The 12,445-nt window shown below is 42.2% G+C and overlaps 1 protein-coding gene across 1 annotated transcript in view; it reads left to right on the top strand.

Moving 5' to 3' along the window:
* SLC39A8 (solute carrier family 39 member 8) overlaps positions 1-12,445 on the top strand; it is a gene marked incomplete at its 5' end in the record, with an annotated part of 76,099 nt that continues 63,654 nt past the window's right edge. The window contains one exon of the mRNA XM_008061255.2: positions 1-114. Within this exon, the coding sequence (XP_008059446.2) occupies positions 1-114 (114 nt within the window). The remainder of the gene's footprint in view (positions 115-12,445) is intronic.

The following is a 12,445-nucleotide window of genomic DNA, read 5'->3' as shown; positions in this document are numbered from 1 at the left end:
GTGTTCGGCGCGAATCGGAGCCTGTCGGCGGCGCAGCTCCGGCGCCTGCTGGAGCAGCTGGGAGCCGCCCCCCGCCAGGGCGCCCTGGAGCCCGGCCAGCTGCACTTTAACCAGGTACCGCCGCCGGGCCCCGGCAGGCCCTCCGTACTGGGAAGAGGGTGTCCGTAGGCTTCCATTTGTATGGGAACCGTTTTTATTTGGGCAAAATGTAGGGGAAAGAATTTTGTTTCTCAAGTAGGTGGCGGTAACTGATTGACGGCGCTTGATTGTCACTAGACCGGGCTAGACTGTTAAAGGGCTCGTGGTAAGGGATTTGGCAGTCAGAAATTGTAGTTTTACGCCTGATGAGCTGAGCGGTCAGACGCTTGTGGCTGTAAGATTTTATAGGAAAGTTTATGAAATAGTTGAGGGTGGGAAGCCACCTTAAGAGATGCTTTTTATTTTTATTTTATTTTTTTGAGTTGCAGTCTCACTCTGTCGCCCAGACTGGAGTGCAGTGGCCGCTCCCGGCCACCGCAGCCTCGACTTGCTGGGCTCCGGCGATCCTTCCGCCTCAGCCTTCCGAGTAGCCGGAATTACGGGCGTGCGCTACCACGCCCGGCTAATTTTTTGATTTATTGTAGAGATGAGGTCTCGCCAAGTTGCCCAGGCGGGTCTTGAAGCCGCGGGCTCAGGCAATCCACTCACTTCAGCCTCCAAAAGCACGGGATTACAGGCTGAGCCACCGAGCCCGGCTATGAGATGCTTTTTAGATAGGAATGAGGGCACTTAAATCCTACGATAACGATTTACACACTTCCTACAGAGTCACCAAGGAAGACATAGTCTATGATTGGGTATTTCTGAAAATTGTGAAGTAGACAAAGAGTGCTTTCTGCATCCTCACAAAACTTCCCTCTCCCTTAAAAAACTCAGTTAACTCTGTGCTTTGATTTTTTCCCTTCTCTGGGCCCACTGACAACTGATTACATGCCACCCTCTTAACATTTGCCGAATGGGTGACCACTGCCATTTAAAAACGAGATATAGGCCGGGTTTGGTGGCTCAACCTGTAATCCCAGAGCTTTGGGAGGCCGAGGTGAGTGGATTGCCTGAGCCCGCGGGTTCGAGACCCGTCTGGGCAACTTGGCGAGACCTCGTCTCTACAATAAATCAAAAATTAGCCGGGCATGGTAGCACGCTCCTGTAGTTCCAGTTACTTGGCAGGCTGAGGCGGAAGGATAGCTGGAGCCCAGCAGGTCGAGGCTGCGGTGGCCCGGAGCGGCCACTGCACTCCAGTTTGGGTGACAGAGTGAGACTCCAACTCAAAAAAATAAAAATAAAAAAATAAAAATAAAAATAAAAAAATAAAAAAATAAAAATAAAAATAAAAACGAGATATAATGTAGTCTGGCTCCTATGTGCATTGCTCGAGCAATTCCAGTGGATGGGGAAACTGAGGAAGTCTTGAGACCAAGATCACAATTTGGAGTTCCAGTTGGTGGCAGACTGAGTTTGAGTTAGTTTCTTGTCATCTATCTGGTCAAGTGTTTGATTCTAATACTTATAAATAAAAAAAAGCAAAACAAAGAAACATTTCTAAGTACATATATATGGTTCTACTAGGCAATTAGTAATATCTTGCTTAAGGACAGCCTTAAACTACCTAGGAGTAATTAAAGATCATTCCTGTTGGTAAACACAAAACTCAAATGATTCTTAATTTTCCATAATAAATACTCTATGATTGGATATTTCTGAAAATTGTGATGTAGGCAAAGTGTGATCTCTGTGTCCTCGCAAAACTCCCCCCCCTTTAAAAAACTCTGTTAACTCAGTGCTTTGCTTTTCTCCTTGTCTTAGACCACTGACAACTGATCTTGAATAGTAGAATGCAATGTAGTATTTTCCACAGTGGTTGTCACTTTTAGGAAATGTTAATCTGTTACAAAAATTTTTGTGGCCCAAGATGTTTGAGAGCATACTATACTCCACTCTTGGAAACTTGGCATTGTCTGGTGAATCTGACCTTAGATTACAGTTAGGGAAACTTTAATCAGTTACATTCCTTGTTAATGATACAGGTAGATTAGTATTCTTTTTGTTAACAATCTCTTCCCACAATTAAACTATATGGCTTTCAAGAAGTAGAACTTTCTGATGCCATGGGATTTTAGAGGGACTCTGTCTTTGAACCTAGAAGGAATTTCTCTCTCTCTCCCTCTTTTTTTTTTTTTTTGAGTTGGAGTTTCACTTTGTTGCCCAGACTGGAGTGCAGTGGCACGCTCCTGGCCACCGCAGCCTCGACCTGTTGGGCTCAGGGGATCCTTTTGCCTCAGCCTTCCAAGTAGCTGGAACTACAGGCAATCGCTACTATGCCCAGCTAATTTTTACTTATTGTAGAGACAAGGTCTCGCCAAGTTTCCTGGGTGGTTCTCGAACCCGTAGGCTCAGGCAATCCACTCACCTCGGCCTCCCAAAGTGCTGGAATTACAGGCTGAGCCACTGAAGCAGACCTTTGTGGTCTCTTTATGCATGTTCTTTAGTAAACTGTCTACAGATCCACTTCTGGTCAGGATGTTATGCTTAGGTTGGGAAAACTGAAATGTCCATATGGTATGTCGAAAGTTTAGAAAGTGGATCAAATAACTTCTGAAGTATTTGCTTGTTAGTTGCATTCTCTGTTTTCAAGTATGGGAAACAGATGAGCTGACTGTGGTATCACTAGGTAGATATGGGCATATGCTTGGAAAGAAGCTGAGAGACTTGACTTGAAGCTGCATATCTGTAGCCCACACATTGTTTTGACTTCAGTGATCTCCTTATCTTGCAGTGTCTGTAGGTGTTGATGAATTTTGAAGGGGAAGAAGACCCTCCAAGTCACCCTTGTAAAGACACAGGAAAACACACCTAAATTAGTTAGGGAAATGGGTTAAATTTATTAGCAATATGATTCTCAGTTTATTAGCAGGTGGGATGTCTCAATAGATAAGTTATATGTATTTTTACGCCATGTTTCTCATTCTCTTTTGTGCATATTTAACTACCTTCATTATAGCCTTTGTGGGCATCAAAGAGAGACAGGAAGAAGCTCAGAATTATCTTGGAAACAAAGGGAAGCCAAGGAAAATTTACCATTTAATCAGGCCTAAGAAGTACCTGTTTAGCCAGACTTGGTGGCTCAGCCTGTAATCCCAGTGCTTTGGAAGGCTGAGGTGAGTGGATTGCCTGAGCCCGCGGGTTTGAGACCCGCCTAGGCAACTTGGCGAGACCTCATCTCTACAATAGATCAAAAAAATTAGCCAGGCATGGTAGCACGTGCCTGTAGTTCCAGCTTCTTGGAAGGCTGAGGCAGAAGGATAGCTGGAGCCCAGCAGGTAGAGGCTGCGGTGGCCGGAAGCGTTCACTGCACTCCAGTCTGGGTGACTGAGACTCCAACTCAAAAAAAAAGAAATATCTGTTTGATGTTCTAAAAAGTCCTAGTAAAAACAGCAATTATTTGTTGGTTAAATAATAACAAATAAAATGCCAATTCAGAAGAATTTATTAACTTGATGATATTTGATGGACTTGAGTCAAGACATTCATATATGCTGCAGCATGAAACCATCCAATTTATAGTAAAATTTAGGGCCACTAATGTCTCTATATCTTAAAGAATGCAACTTCCATCTCCTCACTTGCCACAGAGTAGAATAAAAAATGTACGGATCTGTTGTGAGAAATTTGATTTTGTGAAAAAAGTCTGAGAAAATAATTTGTTTCTATGGGCCAGGAATTTACTGAATCTAATATAAGGTATATCTACAAATGACATTGTTCCTTTGGATGAGGGCTTGTGATAGTTATGAGGTAGCTTCACCCAGGTGATAGACTGCTGAACTCTGCAAATTTGTTAGACAGTTTCAGAAGGTTTTGAAGCCGGGTTAGTACTTGTTAGGCATAGATAGATAAACTTCTTGTAGGCAGGTTTTAGGAAGCATTCAGATATTTTTCCTCTGAGATCATACGAGATCAGGTACATTCAGGATGGTATGGCCATAAATCAGACATTTTTCTCATTACGTTTTCCCCTTGGAAAATAAAAAGAAAATTCCATCATATTTAAGAATGGGACAGCCCAAACTTTCAGTTCATGGTTGAACATCAATAATCACTCTTTCAGGTTCCCTGTTGAGAGTAGAAGACTGAACACCACCCTTTAACTAACCAAAACCATAGAAACGATGATAAGATCACCTGCATGAACTTGTGTACTGATAAATCTGGCAATTCTCCTAAAAAGAATGTGTGTTCTAGAATAAGACCACACTCTCCTCCTATCAGAGGCAGAAAGATGGTTGAGGTTACCTGTGCCCCATCCTCTTTAGCATATCAATTATTGTGAAAATATATCCAGCTTTTTTTTTTTTTTTGAGTTGGAGTCTCACTCTGCCACTCAGACTGGAGTGCAGTGGCCACTCCCAGCCACCGCAGCCTCGACCTGCTGGGCTCCGGCGATCCTTCCACCTCAGCCTTCCAAGCAGCTAGAACTACAGGCGTGCATTACCACGCCCGGCTCATTTTTTGATTTATTGTAGAGATGAGGTCTCGCCAAGTTGCCCAGGAGGGTCTCGAACCCGCGGGCTCAGGCAATCCACTCACCTCAGCCTCCCAAAGGCGCGGGATTACAGGCTGAGCCACCGAGCCTGGGTTTATCCAGCTTTTTAGTTAAGAACAAAAGCATAAAATTTTTCAAGAGACTCACCTGTGCCAGGCCTTTCAGGCATGAATCTTCCACTTTTCCCCTTGTTTTCTTGCCGATAAACTTTGTTTTTAAAATTTGCTGGTGGATCTGAAAATCATCTTCCAGTCAAAGAACCCACAAGTTTGTGCCATACTATACCTGGCAACAGGTTTTCTAATATTTCTTCAGTGTCATAAGTTATATTAAATTAACTTGTTGCATTGGGATATCAAAGTGACCTGAGTTCAAACTGAAGACAGTAAAACAATTCAGTTAGTTGTTTTGCTTCTTATAGCTATTGGGGGTGCAAAGAGTTAAGTAGAAGTGGCGAGCCAAACAACAGAGAGGAGGGAGCCCTATTAGCCACATGGGTCTCTGGGGCCCTCATTTCTGGATGTAGGTCTGACCTATAGAAGGGAGTCTCTAGAATATACAGCGTAGCCCCAAATGCCTATCTCTGAGTTATTAATCTAGGGGATTTAAGAATGACTTTAACCGGGCTCGGTGGCTCAGCCTGTAATCCCAGCACTTTGGGAGGCTGAGGTGAGTGGATTGCCTGAGCCCGTGGGTTCGAGACCTGCCTGGGCAACTTGGCGAGACCTCATCTCTACAATAAATCAAAAATTCGCCGGGCGTGGTAGCGCACACCTGTAGTTCCAGCTGCTTGGAAGGCTGAGGTAGAAGGATCCCCAGAACCCAGCAGGTGAGGCTCCAGGGGCTGGGAGCCACCACTGCACTTCAGTCTGGGTGACAGAGTAAGACTCCAACTCAAAAAAAAAAAAAAAAAAAAGAATGGTCTCAGTGCTGCCTTTTTTCCCCCCAGATATTCCTTTCTCATTTCCAAATGTTTTTTCCCCTTCATTTCCTCTTTCAAAAACTCTACCTCCAAATTCTTATGTGTAGTCACTGGTTAAACAGCTTGATAAAGAAGAAGACTCTGTTCTCCAAATTATCACACAGAGTTGCTGGAAGTCTTGCCATTCAGTTAGTCTTTTAGGAAAGTTGTGTGGGATGCGGGAGTGGGTATGGGATGTTGGGGTGGAGGTGACCTTTGCTTCACAGTGTCCCTCAATCTGCTTGCTTCTCTTTCCTAACTTTCTTCTTTTGATATGTATCTTGCAGCCCATCTCCTGCATCATAGTTTTTTCCTCTTACCTGGAAAAATCTATCACCTGGTTGCTGGAAGCTCATTCAGTTCATATTCAGTTGTGCTAAAGCAGTAGTAGTCTGCTTTTTCAAAAAGCCTCCATAAAGTGTCTTTTGGATGGGTAAAGTCTAAATCTTGAGCCTAGCATTTTAAGGCCTCCTCCCCCATGTCAGCCTACCTCTCCAGAACTAGCACCCACTAAACTTAACAATTCACTTTTCTATGAATTCCTCCTACATGCTTTTGCTCAGTTACTTATTAGCTCATTCTCTTCCTTAGACCCTTCCTGCCTCTGAATGGAATGTTTGTTTCCCTGAATTGCCTTATCAAAACATACTTTTTTTTTTTTTTTTTTTAAAGCCCTGTTAAACTCCACCATAAAATGTTTCTGGGCATCACAACCATCACTGATCCACTGATTTCTCTATTTTCTGAATTCCTGAAATATTTTAAAATTATGCTTATATCACAACTATTCTTGTGTTCAACAAATATTTTGAATGACTAGTATACTCTACTTAGAGTTGTCATTTTAAAGTATAAATCTGATCATATCACTCATCTTATTAAAACAATTCAGTTTCTTCAAGATCAACTTCAAACACTTTAATGCAACTTTATTTATTTATTTATTTATTTTTGAGTTGGAGTCTCACTCAGTCACCCAGACTGGAGTGCAGTGGCCGTTTCCGGCCACCGCAGCCTTGACCTGCTGGGCTCTGGCGGTCCTTCCACCTCAGCCTTCCAAGTAGCAGGAATTACAGGCACGTGCTACCATGGCCGGCTGATTTTTTGATTTATTGTAGAGATGAGGTCTCGCCAAGTTGCCCAGGCGGGTCTCGAACCCGCGGGCTCCCAGAGCGTGGGATTACAGGCTGAGCCACCGAGCCCGGCCTAATGCAGCTTTAAAGTCCTCTTATGATCTAGTGCCTGTATGTTGCTTGAGCTTTATCCTTTGCCACAGCTCCAGTGTTAATGGACCACTTGTATGCCTGGTTCTCTAGAATCACCTGCCTAGTTCTCTAGAAACACCTGCTTATACTCAGGTATCAGTTTAGGTATTATTATTATTTTTTTGAGGCAGGGCCTTGCTCTCATCACCCAGACTGAAGTGCAATGGCGCGATCCCGGCTCACTAGAACCGTGGCCTCCTGTGCTCAGATGATCTTCTGCCTTAGCCTGCTGAGTGACTGGGACTACAGGCACATGCCACCACACCCAGTTAATTTTTAAAAATTTTTTGTAGAGACAAGGTTTCTTGCTATGTTACCTAGGCTGATTTTGAACTTCTGGGCTCGAGCAATCTTACCACCTTGGCCTCCCTAACTGCTGGGATTACAGGTGTAAGTGACTACACCTGGCCTTGGGATTACTTCTGATAAGCCTTTCTCGATCTGCTCGAGTTTAGTACGAGTCCCTTCTATGTAGTCCTGTATTAATTGATGCCTGTGCAATCATAATAGATTACAGATTACAATTATAGTATGTAAATCTTTAAAAATATTTTACAGTTTTCTGTTTACATGGCTGTAAAAGATATAGCATGTACACATAACTATAAGGCATGATAGGATGATATAAGTCTAATTAGGGAACCACAGAAAAAAGTGGGATGGGATCAAACTATATTTTCAGAAAATTAGTCTGACATGGGAGTGTGAGATGTATTGGAGCCTTCAGAGCCTTTTGGAAGAGCAGGCATAGGTGAAGAGCATGTGAAAGACCCCAAAGATAAATATTTTCTACTTTAGTCTTTTGCCTGTGATGGTCATTTAACTATTGTTAGATCTTTTTCTTCACTATCTTCTGGCCCTATGATACCAGAGGGAAAGGGAGCGAAAGGGAGGTAACTCTTGGTTCAAATCAATGAATGACCAGGTTAGCGTTGTATAACAATCAGAAGGGGTGTGTGTGTGTGTATGGGGGGGGGGTGTATGTGTGTGATTACTACACACTGTATGCATTGTTTGTTGTCATATTTTGCACTTTTTTCTGAGATGGGGGTAATGATGGGTCAGCAGAGGGAGTTTCTGGGAAGCACTGAATGTGGACTGAAGAGATAAAGAGCATTTGTTCTTTTTTTTTTTTTTTTTTTGGTCTTTGTGTGTTGAGAAATGATGGGTAAACCTGCTAGGAATGTCTTCTAACCTGCTTGTTCAGGTGAGAAACTGGAAGGGCAAGACAGCAGGGTAAGTTTGTGGTTGGGTCTCTTGTCAAGAATCCTCTAAGACAATGACCCCATTCTGATCTATTTTATCACTCTCTCACAAGGTGGATTTTCCTGAGTTATACAAGTTCTTTTTTAATGGAATGAAATTTTCTTTTATGTATTCACGTATGACGAATTTTTCCCAGGGATTATATTTTGAGTAACAATAATACTTTCTTCTGTGGATTGACTTTAAGTATGAGAAAAACATGTCTAGTGTGAAAATGCTCAGTCCACCTCTCAACTTTCACTCTAGAAGGGTTCTGCCAATGAATCTACTCTCTTTTGACAGCTTAGGGTGGAAATCTTTTATCATATGTTGGAAGCAACTGTGTTCCTGACTTCACATCACTGGAGAAAGTGTTTTGTATGGAGATACTGGGGAATTAGTTGTAAGTAGGAGGGAAAATATGATGCAAATATGCATCATTCAGGCACCCTTGTTGATAAGGGGTGTTCCCCTGTCCCCAGACAGATATCAACTACCATTAATCCCACTACCCTTGCCCTCCCTTCCCCCCCATAGATTCCCACCACTGTTGATTCTTTTCTTATAGTATTACGATAGATGTTCAAGGTCCACTTAGGCTTTCCACTGTTTATTCCCATCTTGGGAAATATTGAGGGATTTAGTTTCCTCACCGTAAAAATCCATTACTTTTCTACCATAACTATAGTTTAAGACTGTTTTTCTTAAACTTAATGAACTTTTGAATTCTCTGTGTTATCAGTTTCTTTTGGTGGTAGTAGGGGTTGGGGAGAAAAATAGGAATATAAATAGAAATGGAAAATGAGCCTGAAGTTGAGAAGGATCAACATTCCTCAGGGAGAAGAAAAGCAACCCTAATGAAGGCAGCTTAATAGGGTTGGTAATAATAGTTTGCAAATTACTTGTATTCAGAGTGGTGTTTTCTCAAGGGAGGTACACATTCCTAAGTACAAACTGCTAATATTAGGATCATTTACAATGCAACTTCTTATTTTAAAAAAGACTGTTACTAAATGCTAGACAATCTAAAAAATTGTATAGTTCTCAGAATTGTCTCATTTCCAACTGCATATAACAGTAGATTTCTGTTTATAATTGAGACTAATTAATTTATTCTCAAACTATTCCTACTTGTCTGTTTCAGTAGCCAAATGGGTTAGTCTTGAGACTGAGGTTTACATTATAAAGAAATGAAACAAGGCTAGGCGCGATGGCTCAAGCCTGTAATCCCAGAACTTTGGGAGGCCAAGCTGAGAGGATTGCCTGAATCCAGGGGTTCGAAGTCAGCCTGGGCAACTTGGTGATACTGCATCGCTACAATAAATCAAAAAATTAGCTGGGCATGGTAGCATGCATGTAGTTCTGGCTACTTGAATGACTGAGGCAGAAGGATCGCTGGAGCCCAGCAGGTAGATGCTGGGGTGGCCTTGAGCGTGCCACTGCACTCCAACCTGGGCAACAGAGTGAGACTGATTCAAAAAGAAAAAGAAAAAGAAAAAGACACGAAACTATCATTGAACATTGAGAGCACAGAAAATCTTCAGAATGAAGCCTTGTTTAATTTGGTTTCTGTCTCTTTCCAAAGTTCCCCTGTTGTTTTTCTTGGCCTGAAGTTTAAGGAGAAGAAAAACAAAAATCTGTGTCTAAGTCAAAGGTGAACCTGAAATGTAGCATTATGCCTCCCAAGTCCAAACATTTAGCACCTTGACTTTTTAAAAAATAACTAACTGAATAGTTGAGGAAAAAACCAAGCGGACATTGATAAGTCCTCTAAGATTTTAGTTCTGTGAACCTAGTTAAAAATAATCCATAAATGTTATCAGTCTATTTATTGAGCTTCTGAGAATTCTAAACTTATTAGAGAATACAGCATAATGGTAAACAATTTGGCCTCCAGAGTCAGATAGACTTGAGGTGAAATTCTAATTCTTTTGCTCTCTCCTGGGAAATCTCAGGCAAGTGACTTAACTTCTTTCTGTAATCCTTAGTTTTCATATCTGTGAATTGAGAAAAATGAACCTTATTCATAGGATGGTTTTTGAACTAGAAAATAAGTTTTCTTTAGGAGCAGGGTTCTCAGAACTTAGATACCTGTATATTATTTGATTACTTCACCTACACATATTAATGTGAAATGCTAGATACTGGCTCTGTCCCTAGTCTTAGGACGAATGTCATTTCTGTAAATGTTGGGCACAGGGCCTTCACTGAAGTAGAGGAATCAGTTTCAGTCCTAATAAGAATGATAGCTAGCATTTATGGAGTGCCTCTTGTGTGTCAAGGCACTGTGCTTAGTGCCTCTTTATACATCATCCTACTAATCCCCCAAATCCTGTAGGGGTAGACACATGTTTACTCCTTTGAGGAAACTCAGCCTTAGGTGAGTTGAATAACTCACACTAAGCTGCCAGATAACTCAAACATTGCAGAATAAGAATTCCACACCAGGGTGTCTGGACTTTAGAACTTATGCTCTCTCTAACTGTTGCTTGTCAACAGCATTCCATGGAAAAGTTGGCTTATTTTTTAAAAAAGCCAAGTGCCTCCTCTGTTATCCAAGTCCTCTGATGTCAGGGTAGAACTGATGCCAGTTTCTTGAAGCCATTGGGAACTGTACAATCATTTGAAGCAGGAAGGTATTCTCTAGCAGTGTTCCCGTCTTGCTTGAGTAATAAATAAATAAAATTCTTGTTGAAGCTGTTCCTGAAATAATCAGAACTGTTTCTAAAACCCATTATTGGCCGGGCATGGTGACTCACGCCTGTAATCCCAGCACTTTGGTAAGTAGAGGTGAAAGGATTGCCCGAGCTCAGGGGTTCGAGGTCAGCAGGGCAACTTGGCAAGATCTCTTCTCTATAATAAATTCAAAAAATTAGCCAGGTGTGGTGGTGCGTCCCTGTAGTTCTAGCTCCTTGGAAATCTGAGGCAGAAGGATCACCTGAGCCCAGGAGGTTGAGTCTGGAGTAGCCATGAGTGTGCCAATGCACTCCAGCCTAGGTGACAGAGTAAGACTCTAACTCAAAAATAATAATAATAAAAAAAATTACTAATTCCTCTACAAACGATTTTTTAACCTTACAAAGTTAGTTCCTGGCTATTGACATTTAATACTGGGAGACATACCATTTTCCCCAGAAACTGAGGCACAAATAAATCACTTGGTATAAGTCATATCAAGTATGCAAACTTATCTAGAAGACCAGATGTTCCAATTTCGAATCCTCTGTTTTCTCCTGTACTAATTTTAAGCATATGCTGTCTTAGTAAAGCCACTGTGCTATACCTCCCCTGTATATTCCATGGTCTTTGTGCTTCACTGACTGGAAATATATGAATGCCTATTCCATTTCCTCACCTTCCAGTAACTCCTCAATCCAATGTGGTCTGGCTTCTGTCCCCACCACTTCCTTGAAATTGTTCTATACAAGGTCATCCAGAACCTCCTTATTGTGAAATACAATGGATATTTCTCGGGCCTTACCTCCTTGTTAACTTTGGAAAACAACACATCCTTCCTTGTTTGCAGCTATTTCTGCTGTGTTTTTCTTACCTCTCTGGCTGCTCCTTTTCAATTTTTATTTCCTTTGCTCATTCTTTAAATATTAGTGTTCTTCAGGATTCCATCTCAAGCCAGTTTTCTTTTGCTTTTACACACTCTTTCTGTACACTATGGCTGTGGTTATCACTGTGTAAATCACTAAATCACTCCTCTGGCTGTGGTTATCTATCTGTAGATACTTTCTGCATGGTTGGCTCAGTTCAGATTTTTCTTTTGAGATTCAGCCTTGAATACCAAGCTGTCAGTTGATGTCTAACTCTATTCTCTTCCCCTAACTCAACAGGTCTAAACATGTCCCAAATGGAACTCATCAACTCTATCTCTCCATCAGAACCTTTTAGTAAGCCAGGCGTGGTTGCTCACACCTGTATTCCTGGTGCTTTGATTGGGAGGCCTGAATGGAAAGATCACAGCCTGGGCATCATAGCCAGATCCTGTCTCTACAGAAAAAATTAAAAAAATTATCTGGGCATGATGGCATCTGCCAATAGTCTCAGCTACTCAGGAGGTTGAGGAGGGAGGATCATTTGAGCCAAGGGGTTTGAGGCTGCAGTGAGCTATAATAGTGCTACTGCACTCCAACCCGAGAGACAGGATGAGATCATGTCTCAAACAAAACAGTAAAACAGCTGGCCGGGCTCGGTGCCTCAGCCTGTAATCCCGCGCTTTGGGAGGCCGAGGTGCGTGGATTGCCTGAGCCCGCGGGTTCAAGACCCGCCTAGACAACTTGGCGAGACCTCATCTCTACAATAAATCAAAAAATTAGCCAGGCGTGTTAGTGCGCGCCTGTAATTCTGGCTACTCAGAAGGCTGAGGCGGAAGGATCGCCAGAGCCC

The sequence above is a fragment of the Carlito syrichta genome, unplaced genomic scaffold (genome assembly GCF_000164805.1).
Source record: "Carlito syrichta isolate Samal-C Ts95f unplaced genomic scaffold, Tarsius_syrichta-2.0.1 Scaffold305168, whole genome shotgun sequence".
NCBI classification, from domain to species: Eukaryota; Metazoa; Chordata; class Mammalia; order Primates; family Tarsiidae; genus Carlito; species Carlito syrichta.
This window is presented reverse-complemented; position numbering and strand designations above follow the sequence as displayed.